The 25,123-nt window shown below is 35.9% G+C and overlaps 1 protein-coding gene across 1 annotated transcript in view; it reads left to right on the top strand.

The window, feature by feature from the left end:
* Window positions 1-24,865, top strand: part of CPLANE1 (ciliogenesis and planar polarity effector complex subunit 1) — a 64,779-nt gene extending 39,914 nt beyond the window's left edge. Inside the window, 21 exon segments of the mRNA XM_050716415.1 lie at window positions 1,075-1,267; window positions 1,852-2,139; window positions 2,336-3,088; window positions 3,652-3,818; window positions 4,825-4,951; window positions 5,917-5,971; window positions 7,373-7,477; window positions 7,843-7,935; window positions 8,850-8,962; window positions 9,171-9,369; window positions 9,630-9,871; window positions 11,463-11,556; window positions 12,538-12,696; window positions 14,545-14,578; window positions 17,652-17,817; window positions 19,398-19,459; window positions 20,022-20,186; window positions 21,757-21,869; window positions 22,214-22,297; window positions 23,710-23,879; window positions 24,300-24,865. Of these exon segments, the coding sequence (XP_050572372.1) occupies window positions 1,075-1,267; window positions 1,852-2,139; window positions 2,336-3,088; window positions 3,652-3,818; window positions 4,825-4,951; window positions 5,917-5,971; window positions 7,373-7,477; window positions 7,843-7,935; window positions 8,850-8,962; window positions 9,171-9,369; window positions 9,630-9,871; window positions 11,463-11,556; window positions 12,538-12,696; window positions 14,545-14,578; window positions 17,652-17,817; window positions 19,398-19,459; window positions 20,022-20,186; window positions 21,757-21,869; window positions 22,214-22,297; window positions 23,710-23,879; window positions 24,300-24,440 (3,523 nt within the window). The 3' untranslated portion in view covers window positions 24,441-24,865.
* Window positions 24,866-25,123: the final 258 nt, after the last annotated feature.

The following is a 25,123-nucleotide window of genomic DNA, read 5'->3' as shown; positions in this document are numbered from 1 at the left end:
AGTCAGCTTTTGTTTCTAGAATAGTCCTGTATGAATTATTTCAGCTTACAGGAAGATCAGATGTACACATCCCTTTGTATTCTGTTTTCTGTCTCTAGTCTCATTTCCATTTTACGTTTTTCATGACTTTTTTTTTTTTAATTAAAAAGCTTTCTCCAACTTCAGGATTTCATACTATGGTTATACATTCCAATTGTCTTCCAAAAGAAGACATTTCCTGTGCCTTTTCACACCTATTACATATCCAAAACCTTTTCAATATTACTTCTTAACACGAGCTTTACACTTCGGTTTTATTTCTTGATATTCTTGGATGCCATCCTGTTCAGTTGTGAGAAGTCCTCCAGAGTACCACTATCAAAGACAGCAGTTGAGATAGTTGAGAAAGAGAGAGTTATGTTGTGGGTTAAATTCTGATGATATAGATGAAGCCCCTCAGTTTCTGTTTAATGTCATGTAAATCCTAACCCTCTCTACTTCATTTAAGTACTTCATCTACTTAAGTCTTTACCTTCTATAAGATCTAATTATCTCTGTGAGTAATTGGAAAACTAACTATATTGTATCATTTGGTGCATGCTATTTTAATTGTTTTCTTATCTGCAATTTTGTTGTTGGCTTTAATTCCAGATAGATAAAAGCACATTTAATCATTTAAATGAAAGTAGATCTGCCATCTCTCACATTTTGGTTAATAATGTCCTTCTCCATTTTCTCTCACCTTTTTGGTTTTATGATTAACAAACCCATTTTCTGTCACAGTATTATTTTCTGCCTGTATCTCTAGCAAAGTTAATGTTTCAGATAACCCTGTGACTAAGAATCAGGTAAATCTTATGTCTTTACTACAGTTTTTCACTCATTATATTAGGAAGCATTAGGAAAAAAAAGTTTTATGTGCTCTCTAATGAAGATTGGGCAGTATTAATTGTTAAATTCTTTACTATAAATTAATTATGCTTTAGAAAAATAATGATTTCTTTAAAATGTTCTGGATTGATTTAAGAAAACCTAGCATAGGTTCTGAACTATGAATGTTCCTAACAGTTTTGTTCTTTTTGTTCTGTTCTTTAGTAATGTAGAGGTTTCTGTAAGTCATAGTCAGCCTTCTCTGACTGGTATGTCAAGTACATCAAGCGTTGTCTCCAATACTTCCATATGTGCAAAAAAGCAAGACATCAAGAAAGAACTCTCTACAGAAGAGAAACAAAACACATCAGAAACTGTCAGGCAGATGCTTCAAGATGAAATGTTTAAGTTAGTTCAGGTGAGCATCTGAATACTGGAAATGGTTTTCACAGTATAAAATTTTATCAAACAATAGGAATAGTTTCTGTTTTAAGGTATTTGTTCCCTTTAAAAAAAAAAAAAAAAAGGAAAGATTTCCAGTTCCAGGTGGCTACTGTGAAAACTTATTTGAGACTTATTTTTTTTGTTTGTTTTTGACTCAAGAAAATGAGTAATATAATAAAGCTCAGAGTGCGTTCTAGTTCACATAATTGCATAGGTTAGGAAAGATTCTGAAACTGCAATAACTTTGTGGCTGTGCTAGAAATTAATTTTTGTTAGCACATTCAAAGAATTCCATGTAAACTTATATTAACCTAAACTTCAGAAAAGAAGTGAAGGAATTTGTCTGGGTTTAGCATAACCTTTCTGTGGCAGGTATAGTCCTGTTCAAAAAACTATCATACGAATGAATCATCATTGAAACTTACGGATATTGTTTATTTTGACACCTATATTAACAAGATAGTGAACAGTTAGAACATAGCGTAAAGGTGTTATTTTTGCCAAGATCCCTGTTAAAGTTTTTTTTAGCATTAATTTTGTGTGTGTGTGTCTATCCAGCTACAGCAAATCAACTTCATGAGTTTAATGCAAATAGTCCAGTCATCCTGTGCCAACTTGCCAAATTTGCAACAAATTTTACAACAGCATCAATCTGTTCACCTGGAAGGAAGCCAGACTGTACACAGGCCAAAAGGAAATGGCTCTGGAAGATCTTCATGTTCTCCTAAAGCTTTTCTAAAAACTGAACTTCCCACTCAAGAAGATAAAGGAAAATCTGATCAAAAGAACTCAGATTTTCAACCAAGGAATAGTTTAAGAGATGAAAGCAACAATGGCAACATAAGAGTAAGTACATCAGTGCGTCATTTATGAAGACAGTTCTGTATATCTGATATGTTATCTGTCCTGTTAAATTACTAAATCTTTTTGTAGTGATTGCAGTAGACAAAAAAACATATATATATATATACCATTTCTGTCCATATTTAATGCATGGCCGCTATTTCGGGGTACTTTTAAATGCTTTGTTCTTTGCTTTTAGAATCATCTGGATATGTATGTTTCTTTAAGCCGACTAGAAAGCCACAGCAGAGAGACAGGATTTATGCCACCATCTCAAGATTTGCATTCTTCAGCCCCTGTTAAACAAGTTCATCTCCTAGCTCCTTCCTCAGATGTTCAGAAAACACCCAGGCTTATCCCTATTGCAAAAACCCTGAATTACTCAAATGAATTTCCTTTGCTTAAACTTGAATCAGGTTATCATTCCAAACCAGCATTTTTATATCCACTAGAGATGTCATCAGCTTTTGGTAGACCACCCCGAACACCACGAGAAGCCTGGAATTCATCAGATTCTTTATGGAACCATCAGTCATCATGCACATCAAGAAAGAACAAGTCAACAGCACATTTAAGTATGAGTAGATCTGATCCTGAGATCCCAAGGCAAATACATGAGGAAGAGAAAAGGTGGGCAGAAACTGTGCATGAGCCACCTCCCAAACACCTAAATACAAATCATTATGAAGAACAACAAGAAGTATCATGTCAGCAGCAGTTCTCTGGTAATGTAAAAGTGGGCAATAATACACTGATCACCCAGAACCTGGCTGGTATTCCACTATTGCACTTGCAGCTTGACCCAGTACCTAGACTTCTGCCAGTTATAGGACAGCCAGTCACAACTGCTTTAATACCTGTTAAACCTGTAACAAAGGAGACTGAGTGCAGAGAAACATTCCAGCACACAGGAATATCACTGCTTCACGCCAATTTACTTCAAAAAAAGAAGGTACTGGATTTAATAATAGATTTTTCTAAGTTGCGGGTCTTTTGCAGTTTCATGGTTTCTAATTAATCAAAAATAAATTAATGTTTCCAGATTACGGCAGTTCTTTTGTACGGGCAGAAACATTGTGCTAAAAGGCTTGGGAAGAAAACCTTGTCTTACAGATATTGAGAACCTGATATTTTAAAAAATCTTCTGACAGAATCTCATATGCTCACCACTCCATCTGAACGTAAATGCTTTTCCTTGAAATCTGCTTCTTCAGTCTTTGTCCTCATTGCACACTTCCTACCTTCATCCTCAACCAGAGACATTAGCAGTGAAAATATTAGTGAAATACATGCTGTGGAGAAAATTTGTGTCTTTTAGGTTACTTTCTGGAAATAGTTTACACATGTACATGTTACCTCTGGTTCTATTAACATCACATTTTCACTCCATAAATTGAGTTGTGTTTATATAACTGAAACCCCAAACAGGACCTGTTCAGTTCATTCAGGATAACTGGGTTTCTCCCTGATTCCTGTATCATTGTTTCATTTTTGCTTATCTCTGAACACTTCCAGGTGCCAAAACTCATTCCACTTCAAGATGTCATTGCATTTGAGCAACGCCACCACCATCATACTTTGACCAGTACATTCTATGGACAGGGCCAAACCGAACCTATCCAGTTACTAAAAACTGATATTGAACCATTTGAACCAAGAGATGTGCAGAACAGCAGAAAAAGGCAAGCCAAACTTTTAAAGTGGGTCTTAATTTTGAAAGACTGTCTGTATTGGGTATCATTATTGTTAGTTATAATCTTCAAGAAGGAAAGGGTTATAGTGTTTTAGTAAAAATTAAGATACAGGCTCTGATTATGACTCCAGACAGTGGCCAGGAAAATTCCAGCTGAAGGGATATTTTATTTTGTTTTACAAGCTGTGTTATTCATGAATTTTGAAATTTGATTTATACTTTGTTAATTGACTTCACAAGCAGTTAAAACAGTTAGTTTAAGTTGCATGTAACTTACCGTTCACTTCTTTTATAATGTCAATAGGTACCACACATTTCACAGATCTGTGCCTTCCCTGAAAGAGTTAATGGCATCGTTGCATCTAGAACAGAATGGTTGCTTCTGATTATGATGCTTTTAACTCTGGTAGTTGGAAACAGACTCTAAGGTGAATGTTTCACACTAAGGTGAAAAACAACCAATACGTAGGTAACTGCAGCTGCAGTTTAGAATTTTAGTAGTTTTGATATTATCAGTTGAAATTCTTAAGGCTACAGTTGTCTTATAATCTACTCATCAGATACCAAAGAGAATTGCAACTTTTTAAGTAAAATAGTTCATTAGATAGTTTGAGTGATAACAGAGGTTTGTTTCTTGCTGGAATATTTCTTAGTTTCCTTACAGACATTTTGTTTTGTAATGATTTTTTATTATTATTATACACAAAATGTGGGTACTTAATATCATCCAGTGTGTAATATTTGGTATGACTAGCTTATAACACCTTTTAACAGATTTTGGTCTAACTGTTGAATGTTTTTGAGTTCTTGCAATGATTTCAGGTACATTTCTGGTAGGGAAAGTCATACTTTGAACTCTGTGCACCAGTAGTATTTATCTTCTCCACCTTTATTTCAGTGTGTATTTCTAAATAGTAATATTTCTTAGAAAATTACAGATATTCCTATTATTACAGTGTGGTTCTTATTTTTATTTGAAATTAATATGTTGGCAGACAAAAGAGGCGTGATGAAAAACAAATGAAAGAGGAGGAAAAGAAGAAACCAACTGTGTCCTTCCATCCAGATGACTCCATTATCAGTATTAATGATACAGTGATGGTTGTTGAATCAGAGACTGGGGTATAGAAAAATGTTTTTTCTTTGCCTTTTTCCATTCAAATATTAACAGAAAATAAAGACGAAGCAAACTAAACTAAAACAATCATATATATTTCTTCCAGGCTCTCCCCTAGAAACAGTATACATTTTTCATTTGTATTTCCTGTAAATAACAAATTTATGATGGAAAAAGTATTCCAAGGTTGTTTTTGTTTTTCCTGGGACATGACCTTTCCTATTTAGAATAGGTTATTTTGACATTTAAAATTAAATATACACACAAACTCTAATTGCAAAACAAACAAACAAACAAAAAAAAACATAGCAGTACTTCCAGGAGAGCTATCCCAGGCACCACTGTTTTCACGTGAGGCTAAATGATGACAATAGAAGAGTCAAGATCGGGAGCAGAATTCTCATTTCTGTCTTAGCCAAGCCACTGAGAAGAGAAAACCCTTCCTCAAGCTGGGTTTTGATTTATACATTTCTGTTTGTTTACCTAGCTTTTTTTAATATGTTTTAATATCTTTGAGGGTTATCCTTGCCAGTACCAGATTTAAAGCCAGCCTTTTCTGTACCCAGAACAGTAAGCTTTATTTCTCATCTATAGCATTCCTTCTTTAAGACTTCTCTGTTTAGCACAGCAACTGGAGAGCATCCCCAGGGCTAGGAGATGTTAATTATGATACAGCAGAGATAGCATATGCTCAAAGAAGAATGAGGAATTTATATTACTGTCACCTCACAATTACTGCAGATCACCCCAAAGGTATATATGGTAATGAATTTTGCATACTCTTTAATTCCACTAAAAAGGAATGGATCAGAAGAAGAAAAAAAAAAAAGAGGGTAAGAAAAGTATGCTACAGTGATTTTGTTAAAATCATTACTCAGGGGAGGTATATTGGAAAATTAACAGCATCAAGAAAACCTTTAATTGGGACAGGAACTATCTTTTAAGTTAATTCTTTTTCTCCTTTTATTAGGATCAAGAAGCAAAATCTACCTCTCACCTTCAAGATAATGTTTTCATTTCAGTAGGCAAGTATAAATACTTGTAATGCTTTGAGTGCTTACAAAAATCAAGGAACAGAAGTTTGTTAGATTTCAAAGAAAATTTCTATATTAAGTCAATATTAAAATGTTAATAAGTCAAACATTGTAGTCTTTAGAAATACAAGCTACATTGTGTATTTATGGGTTCTTTCCCCAGAAAATTAGGAAATCCTTTCAAGGTACACAATAAATACTCAGTCGTCTTTTGGGTTAGTCGATTTTAGGGAATTGGTGTAGAGAGAAAAGAGGGCAAATTTAAGATTAATACCAAGTACAGAATCACAGAATGGCTTTGGTTGGAAGGGACATAAAAGATCATTTAGTTTAACACACACACCCCAAAATGGACACGGACACCTCCCACCAGACCAGGTTGCCCAAAGCCACAGCCAGCCTGGCCTCGAACACTTCCAGGGATGGGGCATCCACAGCTTCTCTGGGCAGCCTGTGCCAGTGCCTCAGCACCCTCTGAGTGAAGAATTTCTTCCTAATGTCTAATCTAAATCTACCCTCTTTATTTCAAAACCATTCTCCCTTGTCCTATCACTGTACTTCCTGACTACGTGTAATCTCAGAATAATTCTCCTGAAGATTCTAGAAGTATTTTAAGTTTTCTTGAAAATAAGTGGTAATGTTTTATTTATGCCTATAAACAATGGACTGCAGGAAAGAGTAAAAGTGTGCTGTATGAATATTAGTAACTATTACTCACAGTGATTTCTGTTCATGTGATTAATCAGCAGAATGTTGTAAACAGTGATTTTATGTTCTAAATCTGTTTCATTTGTTTTAGAAGGTTCTTCCAGTTTTATTTGGCAGCATATTCTAATTACATGAAACTTAAGACTCCTATATTTAAAGGAAACTCAATGTATACAGTATTTCTAGCTTGCAAAAAGAAGATTATGGCTATAGAAAGAAGATTTGCTTTGTAATACATTAATTCAGCACAATATTTAGTCCGACCAGGGGAAAAAATGCAATCCATTCTCTGAAATTTGGCCTTAGAGAAATGCTGCCCTGCAAAGCTCTAAAAATATCAGAAATAAAGGTATACATGTCATAAATATTTCCATCTTTTTGAAATACGAAACGAATGGTTGTAGCACAGCATATTAAAATATTTAAAGACTACACATCCAAACTGAGCCTTGATTTTAATTCAGTGTAGCATTGTAAGTTTTGGAACAGTTACATATTCGCAGAAGACAGATAGTACAAACTTTTCTGAACACTATTCATAAAGTAGAGATAAGTTAAGACTATCTATCAGAAGTGCAAAGAAAAATCTATTGGGTCCCCTAGTTCTGAGCTAAAATCATTGCTTTTATGGATTTCTAATTAATGCACTAATAGGCAGCTATTGTGTGTTATACTGCATTTTAGACAAACTGGAGGAAGCAATTACTACTCCAATAGATCTACATTACATGGCTTCCACAAAAAAAAAGCCAGCAGAAACTCAAGATGCAAGTACAAATACTCATCCAGGTAAGTGTTACCTGTGTGGGCTTTAACATTTTGTTACCAAAAAAATGTATTAAACTAGAAGATATTGGAATGTAAATAACAATATTAGCTAAAATAGTTAAAAATGTTATTAATGCGATTGTGTAAGAGACTCCACATGCTTTCTGTAAGTCACTTCTGCTGTGACTTTTTCTGAGAGCTCCTTTTTTAATTGCCTTTATCTAAATATAGTTAGACAGTGTTTCACATTTGACTGAAATAGCTTCCCTACCTCTTCCCCCCAGCTTTCCTTTCATCATAAGCTGGTAAATCAGAAACATAAGTTCAAATGATGCCATAAGTGTCCTTCCTTAGATTCATGCATTTTGTTTTCTTTCCCTATCAAGTGCTCAAAACATATAAGGATGTTGGAATCAGTGCTGGAATTGAGGTTTCTGAAGTTCGAAAAAATGAGTCAACCACATCTGTTCCCATGCCAGGTGTGGCTTCAGGCTTTGTCTATTTCATTTGTTGTTGTGGAAGTCTACAAAAATATTGCCATCTTAACATGTTTTTTATAGGAGTTAGCTTAATGCAGGGTATTGATAAGATTCTAATTTATCCTATTTCTTTCAACCAAACATTAAATAATCATAATCCTGTTTATGAAACATTTGGCTGTGTCTTCTTTAGTACAATGTACCTATGCTTTTGTATTTGTTTATTAGGAGGTATATTTATAGGTTTTAGATTGGTTTTAGTGCTGCTCAATCTTGCAAAATTTTACTCCAGTCAAATTTCGGTTCAGTTTGTAGAATACAAAGTAGAAGGTAATTTTTGTTTTGGGCTAAATAATGTATTTTGTTTTGTGTTTTGCCCACACAAAAATCATAAATCCATGATAAATTATGCTAAATAAGATTAATTACCTAAATATTTTCCTCATGCTAGCATATAAACGTATACATTTTTCATTTCTTTTAAAATTCAACAGCATTGTTCCATTTGGAAGATTATTTTACTACATAGCATACTTTGCAAATAGCTAATCAGATGTCTTTCTAGCTAAGTAGTGTCATTTATTTGGATCAAGTCAAGATACAGTGATTTTTTCTAACCATTTAAGGTAGAATTGGAAATGAATTGCAATTTATACTGCAGGATGTTACTCTGATTTTAATCTTTTGAATATTTTTCTGCTAATTTATCACCAAAATGAAAAATAACTAGTGATCAATTTTGTTAGAAGCAAACATTAAAGAAATCTATTGATTTATGTTTTTTATTTTCATTTAAGAAAAAAGCTAATCAAAGCTTATCTTGTCATTTAGAGAATTCAGACCTATTTCCAAATAGTTTTCCAGAGTTTCATGGCTTTTACTGCAAATATAATACTATTATTCTTTTCCCATAGAATCATCTAGTGTCCCTGAGTTACTACCACCAGACATCTATATAAACCTGAGGTTCCCTGGTGAAGTGAAGGAGAAACCTTTACCATCCTTTCTGCCTGATGCACCTGACTTGGTTAGTGGCCCAGTTTACACAAGGTTTAATTATAAGTATACCATTTGTCTTATCTCAGTTGTGTAATACTGTGGGGAAGATTGTCGTAATTTTGTCTCTGAAACAGGAAGTCTCAACTCAAAGTGGGAAGAGTAAACACAGGGAATGATTAAAATGTACTGCTCAAGACACATGCTGTATAATTCTTCATTATCTTGCTCTTATTTAGAGTGAACATGAATATATCAGTGTGATTGACATTAAAGACAGTGACATCCTTAATGATTTACCCATGATACCTGAGTCAGCAGAAGATATAGGTACTACAGAGCAAATTGAGAAGTTTGAAATTCCATCTACTGCAGAACTTCACCAGAGGGCAGCTTCTGTTACTAATGCAATTCCACCTGAGCCGCTACAGAAGGAAGGTAAACCATTGTATTTTTAAATCAGAAAAAAAGCTACGCATTTTTATTATAATATCTTGCCTCCCTACAGAAAATACTCAGCCTTTCCCAAATCACCTCCTGCTTGTTTTCTTATACATCAAAACATTTATAAATTTGACTTTTGTGCTGATTCCTGCCTGCTATAATGTACTATGTATAGCACAGCTATGCCTAATTATTTGCAGTACTTAAATGTTTGCATTTCACTTGATGATGTTCGTCCACTCTTTTCCTTCTAGACAATCATCCCAAAGATATGTCAAGCCAAGTGCAAAAGGAAGATAAACCGTTTTCTTCTAGAGACAGTGTAACTTGGAACATAGTACATGAGGATGCCAGAACTTTTCCTTCTTCAGGGCTGCTGTCTAAAGTAGTTAACAAAGAACACTTTTCCACAAAGCAGCAAGAAATGGATATGCAATTACAGATGCTGCAGAATATAACAGAAAATATGGAAGAGGATTTCAGAAATACCAAAATGGTGAGTTCAGACTGCTAACTGTTGTGTCTGAAATGGTTTACTTTTTATTTCGTTTAACTAAAGACAAAATCTAAATTTTCAAATAATGTATTTCAAAATTGCGTAGTATATATTGAGTGAGAATAAAGTACTGTTCTTTTCCATTTAGTGCTGTATTTGTTGGTAGACATGATTGCTTACAGTGATCCAAATGCTGGCCAGAATTGTGATATTATAGGCTGAATATATTTAATTTCCCTATAAGTGGGAAAGCGAAATAGCACAAGACTATGGGCTCAGTTGGAGATCACCTTGGCAAAGGTTTGGCAAAGTTTTGCCTCTGCAGAATATTATGTGACTAATTCTGGAAAATGTTTCCATTGATTTAATCAAATATTTGCATTTTTAACATCTTTATAAATCTAAATAGATATGTAAATTAAATGCATTTTGGACATAACGTGTTCAGATCATCTTACGTAATTCAAGTATTACAAGTTTGTTAGGTCATGACAAAAGTCTGATGTTAAAACTTCTCAACAGACTCTGGCATATTAATTCTACATCTAGTTTTTAATTTGACTAAAACTTCAGATGGGGCTGACTTTAAGTGTATACTGAGTGGCGAATATTGGCAATTATTTCTTCACATTACTTCAACTTCTTAATCAAATTTAAAGCAAAGTGGGAGTAACTGTTCTAAGCATGAGCCAGTAGGTTCTGATTTTATGTATTGTGTAAAAAAAAAAAAAATTATTTGCACATCAGATCTGGCTTAATACAGAATGAATTCAGTATCACTCTGTAATTCCACAGCATCTTTTTTTTTTTGTATAGTAATTCAAACAAATACTCTCCATTGCTTGCTCTTCCAAATAGTCACAGAAATATAGGACCTCATTGTGTCACCTACACACAGTTATTACATTAAGTTGGATTATTTAATCACTTCTATCCTTCCTCCACGGGATCATCTAAGCTGATTTTTAAGTGTGTGGTGAAAAACATCTTTGCTTGTCTTCTCTATTTCAGCATTTTATTGCATTTTGTTTTTTAAACTTTTTCTTAATGTTTAGCCAAATCCTGATCCCTGAAAATGCAGCGATTTTTCCTGTTTGCCTCATGTACATGGCAATTAGTGATTCCTTTTATAACAATTTCTCACATATTATAAATAAGTTTTGACACTTGTTCTTTGTAAAAATGATCAGTAGAATGTCTCAACATAGGTTAGTCAGTTTTATTTTTCACTTTCTATTTTTCAACTTCAGGAAACTTCTGACTTAGGAAGAATGTGGAAATATTTTTATTTCTATGTTTTTCAGATAAGATATGTTAGGAAACTTCACCTATTTATAAAACAGAATGTGATTAACAGGATTAAAAATTCACAAGTATAATACAGTTCATATCTTTTTCTCAAAGCAATGTTCCAGAAGATCAAACTCTTTAAACAAAATAAATCTACTTGAGATACTATAGTCCTGATGTTTATAAGATTCTGAGGAAAAAAAATATATTTAAAGCAAACTTTGCATGAATATCTGCTATGTAAGTCTCATAAATGCTTTGGAGTTGATATTGTTACTTAGTTTTTGTGTTGCATTTATAGCTAGTGAAAATAATAGAAGATTTTGAAATGGCCGCCAATTCAGACATTAATGCTTATCCTTCATTCTCTGAAGATGCTAGCATCATTGGTGATGGTATGTGTACAGTTAACAGAAGGAGAGTAAATTTTGGATTGTATATTAAACTTAATTTTTTCAACCGTGAAGTTTAATGCAATTCTGAAAAGTGTTACCTAAATATGAAAAAAAAAAAAAAAAGAAAAATACAAGAGAGAGGAAAAAAAACAACAAAGGTAGAGAATTTGAGTAACATTATAGATACTGCTTCAATGTAAATACATTTGAAAGCATTTGTGTACTTTGGTCTTTTCCAAAACCATAATGCAGGACCTAAGCATAGGATTTTAAAGATAATATATATTTCTGATGTATCATAAAATCAAATATCGTGCTTTTGAGGGCTTTGTTTGCTGATATAAAAGGATATGAAATTTGTTCAGTTTTCCCTATGTATATAAGGCAAATACTTTTTACATAACTCTCTGGTGGATATTTAGTTATAACATCTTCTGATTAAGTTTAAAGCCTATATCAGCTCAACTGGCTGCTAGGATTGATTCACTGAATATTTTTATATATATATATATAATAATTGACTATATGTTACATATTTACTTATAGCTACTATACTGTGCCAAGGAGGAATGCATTAGGGGTACATGCTTCAGGTCCATTTTACATTCATACCAAAACAGTCTAATCTATCTAAGAACTTAATGCAAAGCCAAGTGGTAGAACTAAATTGTGGCTATATCTGTATTTATACATAAGATTATATTTAAGATGTCCATTAGCCTCACACAAAGTAACTCATAGTTTAGCCTTTTTGTTCATATGTGCAGGTCTGGTACATATATTGCAGTTCTCATAGAGCACTTTCATAGGAAGGTATGACTGATCTCTCAGTAAGTGTATTAAGCTGTTGAAAATTATAACTTAAAATTGTTTTAGGCTGGACACATAAATAAATATGCCACTAACATATAAGAGTGATTGTATTGTGTTTTTTTTTTTCCATTGGCCTGTATTAATTACTTTTTTTTTTCATTGGATCAGAACATTATGTGAGGGCCATGATTTCTGAAGATGGGGGTGATGAAAAGGAGAGCTTAAGACCTGAACATCCTATACCCAGTTATACTGCATTGGAATTGTGCTCTTCTGCTTCTACAGCCTCTGCTTCTAACTTTCCCAGTGGCATAAAGTCATCTTCTGGTATAATCTTTAAAGTTTACTTTTCCCTTTTCCTCCATTTAAAAATAAGCAATCCCTTTCTTCCTGTTGTAGTACTTCCTTGTTGCTGTTATGTAACGCCAGTGAGCTCATAAATGTCAGTTCATGGATGTTTATTCTTGTGGATATTTATTATTCTGGTCAGCATATTTTCCAGCCTTTCTAAATTGCAGTATTTAGAATAGGCTTCATGGATGTTCATTGATAATGAGTTTATATGTCACCTGGCAATGCATTATCCCCCACTTATGAAGGTAGTTTGCCAGTACACTACACTTGCACTTGATTTCACCCTGTTACTGAAAGAAAATGAATAACTTTGGGTCTGTTTCAGAAACCCTTCACTGTGCTGATTTGTAGTTATTTACTTAAGTGTTACCCTGAGTCTAAATAGGCACAGTGCCACAGAACACCCATACTTTCCTCCCAAAGCTGTCTTTATCACCTCTGGCATCTTCCTGTGTTTGAGAGAGATGAAATTTCAATTAAACCCAGCCCACATCAGAAAAATAAATGTTTTAGGGGCGACCTTATCGCACTGTACAGGTACCTTAAAGGAGGCTGTAGCGAGGTGGGGGTTGGCCTATTCTCCCACATGCCTGGTGACAGGACGAGGGGGAATGGGCTAAAGTTGCGCCAGGGGAGGTTTAGGTTGGATATTAGGAAGAACTTCTTTACTGAAAGGGTTGTTAGGCATTGGAATGGGCTGCCCAGGGAAGTGGTTGAGTCACCATCCCTGGAGGTCTTTAAAAGACGTTTAGATGTTGAACTTAGTGATATGGTTTAGTGGAGGACTTGTTAGTATTAGGTCAGAGGTTGGACTTGGTGATCTTGGAGGTCTCTTCCAACCTAGATGATCCTGTGATTCTGAGATTTTTTTTTATCACTATATGGTAACTACTGTTTATGTCCTAAAGCGTTATCTTATGAGGTCCCATTTCATTTTGCAAACTGACAGTATGTTGATTTTTGCAAGTCTGAAGACTACAGTAGCATTAGAGGAGGAGTAAAAATCAGTACTCCCTATTCTTGATGTTTAAAAGTATAAGATGTTATATTTATCTCTATGTTGCCTGTATTGTTTGTTTTCAAGCTTCTAAAATTTATATACATATTTTTACAGACAAACATGCATTTGACTGTCATATTTGCAGCAATCTTTCTTAATAAAGAGTTAAACGTGGTTCCTATATCTGCATATAGCAGAATTAAATATCAAATGATGTGCACAGGCACACACATTTTATAAAAAATAATACGTTTTTAGTTTTCCTCTTTAAGTATAAACTTGTTACTTGCAAGCTAAGAAAACTCTAGGTGATTCTGAGTTGCAATTGGAATTTTTTGAGAGATTACAGATTAATTTAGGAAGGCGATAGTGTTCTTGCTTCCAAGACATCCATGCTGTTATTTAGCCACATTTCTTGAATTCCAGCAGTTCTTACCCTGGCTTTTTAAAGTAAGTGGAAATCATTCATTTTCCATAAAAAGTTGTACAATTAGTTGGAACAGATCAGTTCCAATTAGTTGGAACTCGTTAGCCTCATTGGGGCAGGGCTGAAAACTTACTATAGTGACCTTGTCTTCCTAGCAAAACTACCTCTGTTAATCAGGTTAATAAATTAATAAATGTTCTCTGACAACTGTCTGTTAATCTGATAGTAGACGACATGCTCTCACACAGGTTATTAGGCCTAAGTATGTAATTAGTTTATTTTTAATGTCAGCACATTCAGGTTGATATATATTATCTCACAGGCTGTTTAACATATGTTATTAGCCTGTGTACGAGTGCAAGGTTTTTATTAACAAAGGATGTTTCTGTTTCAGGCTTTCTTTTAAGTGAAGAATTACGTGATGATAGGTATGTATTTTGACACCGGTTTTGTTGAAAATTTGTTTACTACCAGTAAGGGAATTGTCCAGGTGGAACTGTCTCATAAAAATCTAGGCATTTATTTGAAAATGGATGAAAACTTTTGTGTTAATTAGTTTGAGGCATTTGTTCTGACGTCAACAGTGCCTGTTACATTTGTTTAACACGAAATCTGCAGAAGCATTGAAAGTTGCTTTCTAGTTGCAAGTAACAGAGCTGTTAATGTAGATGCTGCTAATGTCTATGCACGTTTATTATTCCTCCTATCTGCAAAATACTGGTTTTGAATGAGTGCATGTAACTGCTGCTAATAGTCATCTACTGAGGCAAGCTCTCACTAGAAAGTTTTTGGAGAGTTACTGTATCAAAAATGTGAAGCATCATACTGAAGATTTCAAAACTGGGTTGATCTTATGCATTAGGTAAAATGGGCTGACATACATATTTTTTGTTGCTAACTGCTTTAATCTTCTAGATTCAGCTTTGCAGTAGGAATCTTCTAGATTCAGCTTTTGCAGCTTTTACAGTAGCTGGCTTCCCTTTCTTCCTGGTAATTTTGCTCAGTTACCTACCTACCTTTATCAAATTTTTCTTCAAGCATAGCAGTAGAATGAATGCCTTAGTTTATTATATAAATATTTAAAGTCAAAATGCTTGTTTTGTGTTGTGAATGCAGATTAGGGAGTGATTGCATAACCTGGAGGATGCGTATGAGGCAATAAATTTTAGTAGATGGTGATTTTACCCAAAGGAGTCTTTTGAATTTACTGTAGCATGTAATGGTAAACTACGTATGATATAGTTTTTATTGAAAGCAACTGATTAAAAGAGAGGATAGAAATGAGCAGAATTTAGGTAAAACCATTCTCCCACTCACACTGATTCTTGCTTAGAGAGTTGGGTTTGGAAGTTGAGAGTTGGGGTTCCTGAAACAGATAGCATCCCACAGCTTCATCTCTGCATGCTCCTGGATTTCTGAGTTGCCAGTTTTAGCCTCCTCTGGACTACATGTGGAGGTCAGGCAATCTGTCTCTTGATCCATCATGTTTTTTGATGGTTTATTCAGACCTGTCTTTGCTGATGTTAGTCAGGTCTCACTCATTCTGCCCCATTCACCTTAGGGAGAAAGTTGGCGAAGTGCACATGCTGGCAGTGAAGCTAAGGTGATAGCTGGTAACTTTTTAAAAATAGCACATCTATACACATTATCAATGTATTCCTTGTTTGCACTAACACAGTGAGATGTAGGAGAAAGAAAATTGTCTAAAGGATTCTGGTAAAACAACCTGAGTATTCTCATTTTAAGGGTAATAGGAAGGATTTTAGCTTTTCTTACATGCATATTCCATTTCAAATCAGTAACATATTTTCTGCTGCCTAAGTTTAAGTTCTTTAGAAGATCCCTTGCAAATTACTGATTTGAATGGTGTTACTGACATTGTTAGTGGTGTTGTAGTAGAAGGTGACATCTCTCCAGTGGAGCGGGGCTTTACAAAAATGGCAGCTAAGAAAATCTCTAGGTAATAACGTCTGTTTTTCATTATCTGTTGGTCAAATAATTTTAACCCCAGTTATTCTTCTCTTCTTACAATGGAAGCAAGCATGTGAGTTGAGTTGGTGTCAATGGGACTCGTAATAGAACTGTTTAATGACCACTGTTTTACTCTCCATTATTGTCAAAAGTGCCAGTTTTTATATATTTTTTAAAATTCTTGGTTTTAAAATTATTTCCTTCCTACTCACTTGTTCCTTCTGCAAGTGATAAACCGGAGCATAGGTCTCTACAGACATCAGAATCAGCTCAGCCAATGACAGGAGCCTCCTAAAGCAGTTCTGATAGACAAAATAAAAATTTCCTGACAGTGGCAGAGCAGTTTCAGAACTTGAGCTGGTCATTCTTGCCTCCATGCTGGAGATTTCTCTGCCGTTCTAGCTATTAGTTATAAAATCAGCTGTGTTCTTTCCTGATATAGATTGAAATTGCAGCTCTTTCCTACTCCTGTTTATAATATTAGTTGCTTACAAGGCAAAATTACAGCTGTTGAGGATGACAACATGTCCAAACATTTCTTGAACTCTGGCAGTTGGTGCTGGGACCACTGCCCTGGGGAGCCTGTCCCAGTGCCCGACCACGCTCTGGGAGCAGAACCTTTCCCCAACACCCAGCCTGACCCTCCCCTGTCCCAGCTCCATGCCGTTCCCTCGGGTCCTGTCGCTGTCCGCAGAGAGCAGAGCTCAGCGCCTGCCCCTCCGCTCCCCTCGTGAGGGAGCTGCAGGCCGCCGTGAGGCCTCCCCTCAGCTTGCTCTGCTCTGGGCTGAACAAACCCAGGGACCTCAGCTTTTCCTGTACATCTTGCTCTCTAGACCCTTCACAATTTCTGTAGCCCTCCTTTGGACACTCTCTAACAGTTTTATGTCCTTCCTATATTGTGGCACCCAAACTTGCACAGTACTGGAGGTGAGGCCGCACCAGCACAGAGCAGAGCAGGACAATCCCTTCCCTCAGCTGGCTAGCAGTGCTGTGCCTGATGCACCCCTGGATATGTTTGGTCCTTTTGGCTGCCAGGGCACACTGCTGGCTCATGTGCAACTTGATGTTGATGAGAACCCCCAAATCCCTTTCTGCGGGGCTGCTCTCCATCCTTTTGTCCCACAGTCTGTACGTGCATCCAGGGTTGTTGCCCTGTCCCAGGTACAGAATCTGGCACTTGCTCTTGTTGAACTTCCTTATTGTTGGGGATTGCTCAGCTCTCTAATTTGTCAAGATCTCTCTGCAAGGCCTCTCTACCCTTGATGTAGTCAACATCTCCTCAACAGTTTCAGCACTATTACCTGAATGCAACTAACAAAGAGAATAAAAGTTTTAGGAAACATCTTGGAAATTTCTTGCGTGCCAGTATTTATATGAAGTAGAATTTTACAGAAAAGTTTCCCATCTGGGAAATTTCAGAATTGAGTCAGAATTTTGAATGGATTGCAGTATTTTTTTGTAATGTGTGTCTGTCATTGTTTGCAATTTAAAGAAAATGCTAAGTCATTTCTCATTTACATGTGCTTTCAGGATTCATGATTCAGCTTCTGGACGTTCTAAAAAAACAGAAAAGGAGAAGAAAGAGATACAAGCATGGATGAGAAGAAAGCAAAAGGAAAGAATGAGAGAATATGTGAAGAAACTTGATGAACAAAGACAGAAAGAGCATAATCCATTCAATTTAAGAAAGAATATGGTAGGAACAACGGGTATCTTGAAGAGTAACTGTTATATATTGCACAGTTGTTCAGATTAGGTTAGATAAAGGCTGTCAGTATTTTTTCCCATTTTTATTTTGCTTTTTGTATATGTTTTATTTTATTGCAACTGGCTGTATGCATGTTAGAAGTGATCAGTGAGCAAATTCACCAGTGTTCCTCATAGTCGTCAGTAATGATGGTGGTAATTATGACCTGACCCCAAGGTCAAGATTCAGGATTTGTTGACCCCTGACTGTAATGGAGACAGCTGTAACATTCACTGATAAAAGATGTATTTTGTTAGGGACTGGGAGCTACAGGAGTTACAAAGACATGTTTAGGTCTTGTTTCATACACCACCACTCCACAAAAACAAACAAACAAAACACAATGAGTTTAAAAAGCAGAGTTCAGAAGGTAACATCTGTTATGACAGTGAGACAGTGATAAAATATTGAGGTCAGCCATCTTTGTCCTTAACACACACAGATGTTTGTGCAATTATGGAGGGTCAGCAGAAATGTCAGAATATCTTAAGTACTTAATGAATTTTCTTTGTCAAAGACTGTTTTCAATACAGGCTCAGAAAAGAACTCCTTCCCTTCCAGATTTTTTATTTTTTTAATTAATATAATCACATTTATGGCCTGATGCATCTCTTCTGAGCTGCACTGTGCTGGCAATAACTGAAGAAAACAAAGGTTAAAAGTAGTTCAGAAATAATTTCCCTATCTGTATTAAGTCATAAAATAAGCATTTGTCACCTAGATACGTTCAGGACCTGAAAAGACACAACTGAGTAGGGGGAATCTCCAGGTTTACAGAAGATGAGACCTAGCAATAGCAATTGTATCCCATACTTTTTACTGATAAACTTGATGTAAATTCTTTCCGGGTGAAGCTATACTAGGTTTAACTCCTGAGGAGCAAATAGGTAAGATGCAAAGGTTTCCCCTTAGTACATGGTTTTCTACTGACTGTTAGAAACAATAGCAGATCTCATCAGAGTTGTCCCAGACTTCTCTTTTGTACCTGTATAAAAAGAAGTGATACAAAGAAAATGTGCATTGGCTTACCTGTACTTCTCTCCCTCTCCTGTGTAGTCAACCCATAAATATATACTTGATGCATCCATTACAGACTTTTCCCTTGAATTCATTAGATGGACAAAGTCTCAGCTTTGTTTATTTTTTCTTAAATTGTACTCCAGCAAACAGAACAAAGTGCAACCCTGTCCTGATTTTTTAAATTAAGTACTTTCAAGAAAATAACTGATTTTTAGGAAGCTGAGTGCAAGGACAAATTTTGCGCCTGACAGTGATGACATCTTAGGATTCATGTATGAGCTATGGAATGTGGGACTGCAGGCTTTCAATGTATTTTTAGAGCTTGGAAGTTTATAGGGGCAATCTTAACTGAATCCTGTGGTTAGGGCCATATGCTTTCACGTTGTTTTTCATTTTGGAGAGTGTTTTAAACAGTAACTTTCAGGTCAGGTAGATCTAAATTTTGAGGTTGATGGAATGGAATGAGACAATACAAAATAAGTTAATGATTGTTGTACTTTCTTCCACAGCATTGTAGTCTTACTTCCAAGGATATTAAATTATTCAAGAAGATGAAGGAAGAAAAAGACAAGTAAGTTTCTATGGGTAACTTTAGGAATTCTTATTACCAATTTTACAGTCTTAAGAAGAGGTAGTTTTAACTACCTTGTCTGTGTGAAATTTCAGGTACAAATGGCATTTCAACAAAAAGTGTAAACAATTCATGTTTGCATTACCATTTAGGACAAGTCTGAACACTTTTCATCCTTGCCTGTATTTTTAACTTTCCAAATATATATATTTATTTATTCATATATATGTATATGCGCATATATATATGTACACACACATATGATTTTTGCAACACTGACTTTCTGTCAAAACTATTATTAATAAATGCTTTAGCTTATTGCAAATTATCTTGAAAGGGTTAGTGTATGTTCTCTGAAACTGTAAAAATATTACTTTTTTTTTTTGGTTACCAAGTAGGCTTACAAGCCTCACAAGCCAGCTGCAATTAAATCATAGAAACATAAAATGCTTTGGGTTGGAAAGGACTTTAAAGATCATCTAGTTCCAACCTCCCTGCCATGGGAGGGGACAATGAGTGGTAATGAGTTAATACATAATATCGTGGTTCCATTTTTCCATAGAGTGCTGTTATCTGAACATCACAGTATGAGAGTATCACAAGCGCTTTCTCTGATGAATGAAATGTTATCTGAAACAGTGGTGTTACCTGCAAGTGAACACAGACCATTGTCCAGGACAAGATCACCTCAAGAGTGTAAAAAAAGGCACATGATGTCTGCTAGAGGGTAATGAATTTTAAGCATTAACCATATACTTATGTTTTAGCTTCTCTACAACACTTCACATTTGTCCGCAACTTGTAGTGCTTGTTACAGGGATTAACATGAGAGAAACTTTATGTTCTGGCAGAATCAAAGATACGCTTTGGCTGGATCAGAGGAGTCTTGGCTTCCTGTACCAATCTTCTTTGAAGTGCCAGAGCAAATCCTGGAGGGAGCCTTAAAAATGCCTTTTGGAGCATAGTATGAGCCAGCTCTAGAGTCAGAGCTATAATCACTGTCCTAACCCGTTCCACTCAGCAGCAATCAGGTACCTGGAATATACCCAATAACATAGCTATTGATCTCAGTAGCATCCAGTAACAAGGAAGAAGGAAATAAAAATACTACTGTGCGCACACGTAGACTAAATAAATTAGTGTTTGGAAAACTCTAGATTTACTGGCTTCCTTTTTAATTTAGGAAATCAATTTGTCTAGAGTTTTAGCTATTCTTTCTTTTGAACACAGGTGCTTATTACCTTCTGAAGATATGGTGGTATTTGAGTATTACAAATTGGAAAATGTATTCTTCTTGATGGCTTTAACATCACATATACATAGAATCACAGAATGGTTTGGGTTGGAATGGACCTTAAAGACCATCTAGCTCCAACCCCCTGCCATGCGCAGCGACACCTCCCACCAGACCAGGTTGCCCAAAGCCCCATCCAGCCTGGCCTTGAGCACTTCCAGGGATGGGGCATGACAGCTTCTCTGGGCAACCTGTTCCAGTGCCTCACCACCCTCTGAGTAAAGATTCTTCCTTATATCTAATCTAAATCTACCCTTTAATTTAAAGCCATGCCCCCTTGTCCTATTAGTACACTCCCTGACAAAGAGTCCCTCCCCAGCTTTCCTGTAGATAGACCCCCTTTTAGGTACTGGAAGGCTGCTATAAGGTCTCCCTGAAGCCTTCTCTTCTCTGGGCTGAATAACCCCAACTCCCTCAGCCTGTCTACACAGGAGAGGTGCTCCAGTTCTCTAAGCATCTTTGTGTTTCTCCTCTGGACTTGTTACATCATACAGGTGTATATTGCAGTATCCTTTTTCTTCCTCTATTGCTCTGTTTTCCAGAGTAATAGGAGGAACTGGGTACAGTTCAGATAATCCTGTAAATTCCAGACTTAAATATTTCTGCATTCTTTTTAAATAGGTAAAGTTCCAGGATAGATCATTCAACTGAATGTAGTCAGTGTTGTACAGAGCCTCCTGGTGTGTAATGGTTTAATGGTACCAGCCCTACCAGAATCAGAAGCGCTATGGGAAGTCATACAGAAAGCCACCTTAGGAATGGCAGTAACTTCTAATAAATTAAAGTTTTTTGTTAGACCTAAACTGGTTCTTTGTAAAGCTAATTTGGTTGTCTTCACTGCACTTTGGACTCTGCACTATGTGATGTTGATGCTCAGCTAACTGGGCTGTGATTTGTGTGTCCTTTCTGCCTTCTCTGAATATGGTCTCTGAGTTGCGGTTTGTGTGGATGAATGATAAACGGTACATATTTGTGTGTGTTGTATTTTTTTTTCTTGCTGTAGAGGGCATCCAAAGAGTCATGTTCTTTCAGAAAGAAGCAGAGCTGCTGCCAAACCCAGCTTTGGCCAAAAAGATCATCATTTTACCCCAGCTCTTGGTTTAACACAGCTTAAGGGTAAGAACAGAGCTGCCTTAATGAAGGCACATACTGCAGATCTTTTTAGAAGTTACTAGTGGATTTTGGGATGGAGGAGTTTTAATACCTGTGTAGAAAATCATACTCAAAGTGCTGGCAGTTTCTTGTCCTTAGTATTTTGAAGCTGTGCTCTCATTGATGTGTCAAATGATAGGCGTTACCTTTCCTTGTCATCTCTTTCTAAATCCAAAATTAAGCTATTTTGCTATAGCAAGAGTACTGTGTAATCCAGGAAGGAATTTCGTAAATGAAAATTTTGAAGCATCTTTGGGTAGATTTGACCTATTGCATCTAATACCGGAAATGTTTCTTTGTATTTCCAGGACATGGCTCTCTACTTTTACAGAGAAGTACAGTCAGAAGAAGAATGGGAAATGCTGCAAACTGTCCTGTTAATTCCAGACGCTGTAAGTTACACAGAGCAATGACATAGTGCTGTTCAGCTACATAATGCAGTGGAGAAATAAGATACATGTGTATACTGGGATAGGATTTACACAACAGAGGCCTCAGATACAGCATTAGTTTTAGAAGAATAAAAATTCTTTTTTTGTTGTTTTTTTGCCACATACAAACAGTTTTTAGTTGGGGTTTATGAAATATTTGAATTGCCCCCGTTAATCTACTGAAAGGTTTTAGCCAGATGGCAGTTTCAAGATTCCTAAAGCATATGTGATGGATTTCAGTGATTCCCTGAAACAGTCATTAGGAAAACATGAGACTCGGCTCTTTTTTCCAAGTAAAATCCACAGAGCATTAGCAGTACAGTACACAGGTATTGTGCTACTTCTTTACCTTTCTATCCTGCTTATTTTCTGAGCTCTGTAAACTAAGAATTCTCTCTGCTGTCCCTCTGTAGCTTATCTATTTGAGGTTTGGTTTGGGGGTTTTGTTGACATAATGTTAATGGAAGAATTGGATTGAACTTGCTTTAAAAACTTAAAATTTTAAAATTTTAGTGATCCTTTTTCCTTTATGTCTATCTGCATAGGTCTGTATCCACAGAAGAGTTTCTTCACATAAATGTTTCCTCCTAATCACGTTCTTTAAATGACTCAAGACTTGATTACACAAGCAGAATTTCTGAAAAGACAGAAAAAGATTAAGGAAAGAGTTCATTAAGTCTGAAACTTAAGAAATACTGTGGGTAGATTTCATTCTTGCCTACACCGAAGTTAGGATAGTGGCATAACAGAAAGCCTATTAGGCTAGCCAAACGTCAGTTTATTTGTTGTCAGTGCAGGAAAGGGAGAGAAGCAGTGGCAAAGCAGCTAGGCATTTTTCCTAAATCATTCGCTCATCTGTGGAAAATCATTCTCTTTTCAGACATTCTCTTTTTAAGCTCATTCTAAAAAGTGCAAGTTGATCTGTCTCTGATTTCATGTCACCTTCTTGACTGTGTTTCTCTGATACATCTCAGCACCGCTAAGGGTTTCACTAAAACTCTATCTACTAAGATGCATTTTTTTTTTAATTTAAAATCTGAGTTCTATGTAGTTTTAGTCCTCTGCTAAATAAGGTAGCAATGTCCCTTTTGAGGGATTGCACTACAGAATCTGGATGCTACTGCTATAGCCTTATTCAGCTTCATGTTCTGCACTGGAAAGACACGGTGAGCCTCGGAGGGTTCAGCAGCCACCAGGAGGGGTTCTAGCCACCACATCAGTTCAAGATAAAACGGCATACTGTTGTTATGTGTGTTCACACACAATTTCACTTCTTAGAACTTGGAGCTTCAGTTCTTGGGGAAGTTTAAAGACATGCAGAAGAAAATAGGAAGAAATGTTACAGTATTATTGTTGGCTTGTTTTCTCCTCAGCTGCTGAGTACAGAGTCAGCAGAACACCAAAACAAAAGCCTCCACATGTTGCCACAGCAGTTCAGACAGAAGGTCTTGATCATGAGTCTGATCGAGATATAGAAAGCCCTTGGACTGTGCCTGATGACATCCAAAGAATACTTCAAGATACTCATGACACCTTGTTTCAGGTAAGAGGTCTACTTATTCTAGGAATGTTGTGATACCTGCTGTGTAGCACTTGTCCTTTGTTACTTCTGCTCTATTTAAAATGTGGTTCTCTGTTCAAAGTGTATGGGTGGGATAAAAGCAGAGGGGGCTGACAGTGATTCAACAGTTGTGTCTCTACAAGCAAGTAATTATCGTGGGCCTTCCAAATGAACGTTCTTTATAACAACTGTAAGGCCGGTTGTCTGTCCAGGCTGCAGACACTAGGGAGAGCATGTAAACAGGATCATAACTGGTGTAACTGGTGTTTGTTGCAGAATGATTGGGTACATAACTTGATTAGGTCATGTTTGAAAAGAGCAGAAACATTTCTACTGGCTGCACAGGGGACTTGTCCAGGAATGATACACAGTGTTTCAGCTCATCTTCTTTTCCTCCAACAGGACTCTGCACTTCATACTGTTAGTTTCTCTCCTGTTGGTGTTAACGACACCGATGATGTTTCTGAAAGTACAGAGAGTATCCTCAGCAAACTGGACTGGAATGCAATTGAGGCTATGGTAGCAGATGTGGAAGACACATGAACAAAATTTCTCAGCCATTGCACAATTTCAAAACAGTTGCTGGTGTTTTGTTTTTTTTAATAGTCACTGTTCTACTTAAAATGGATTAAGGCTTTTATTGATTATCTTCTAAGCAGCACCGAAACTCACTGCTTGCAGTCTTGCCTGGATGAAATTCAATTCCTTAATTTGTAGTTTGCTTTCTAATGTCTTCAACTCAACAACAACTAGATACAGTTGGTAAACGCAGACCTGTGGTCTTAATAAAAAAAAAAATCTGGGTCAGATATTTTGTCCCTCTCAAACACATAAAAAGTTTTATTCTATTCTAGAACACTGCACAACTGTTTTACATTTGTATTTTAATATTTAACATTACTATTGATGAAGTGAATTTTGTAACTCAACAATTGTGATTAGCTGATTTAATAAAAGTGAGTTTATTAGTTTCTGCTGTAAAGTAATTTACACACAGAGCACTGTTACTACTGTGTACCACTGACTCCATATGCACTACTCTAATATTTTAAACCCAGCTTACTCATATAATAGATTGGAGAAATCTTAAAACAATTTGAATGATAGACATATAAATAGGCAGCAATAAAGTAATATAGACATCTTTATAAGACACTACAAAGGACAAGTTAAAAGAAAGAAAAGTAAAGAAAGGTAAAGAAAAAAATAGCCTTGTATAGTATGGA

This window comes from Cygnus atratus, chromosome Z (assembly GCF_013377495.2).
Source record: "Cygnus atratus isolate AKBS03 ecotype Queensland, Australia chromosome Z, CAtr_DNAZoo_HiC_assembly, whole genome shotgun sequence".
Taxonomy (NCBI): domain Eukaryota; kingdom Metazoa; phylum Chordata; class Aves; order Anseriformes; family Anatidae; genus Cygnus; species Cygnus atratus.
The sequence above is the reverse complement of the archived record's forward strand: the minus strand, read 5'-3'. Positions and strand labels throughout refer to the sequence as shown.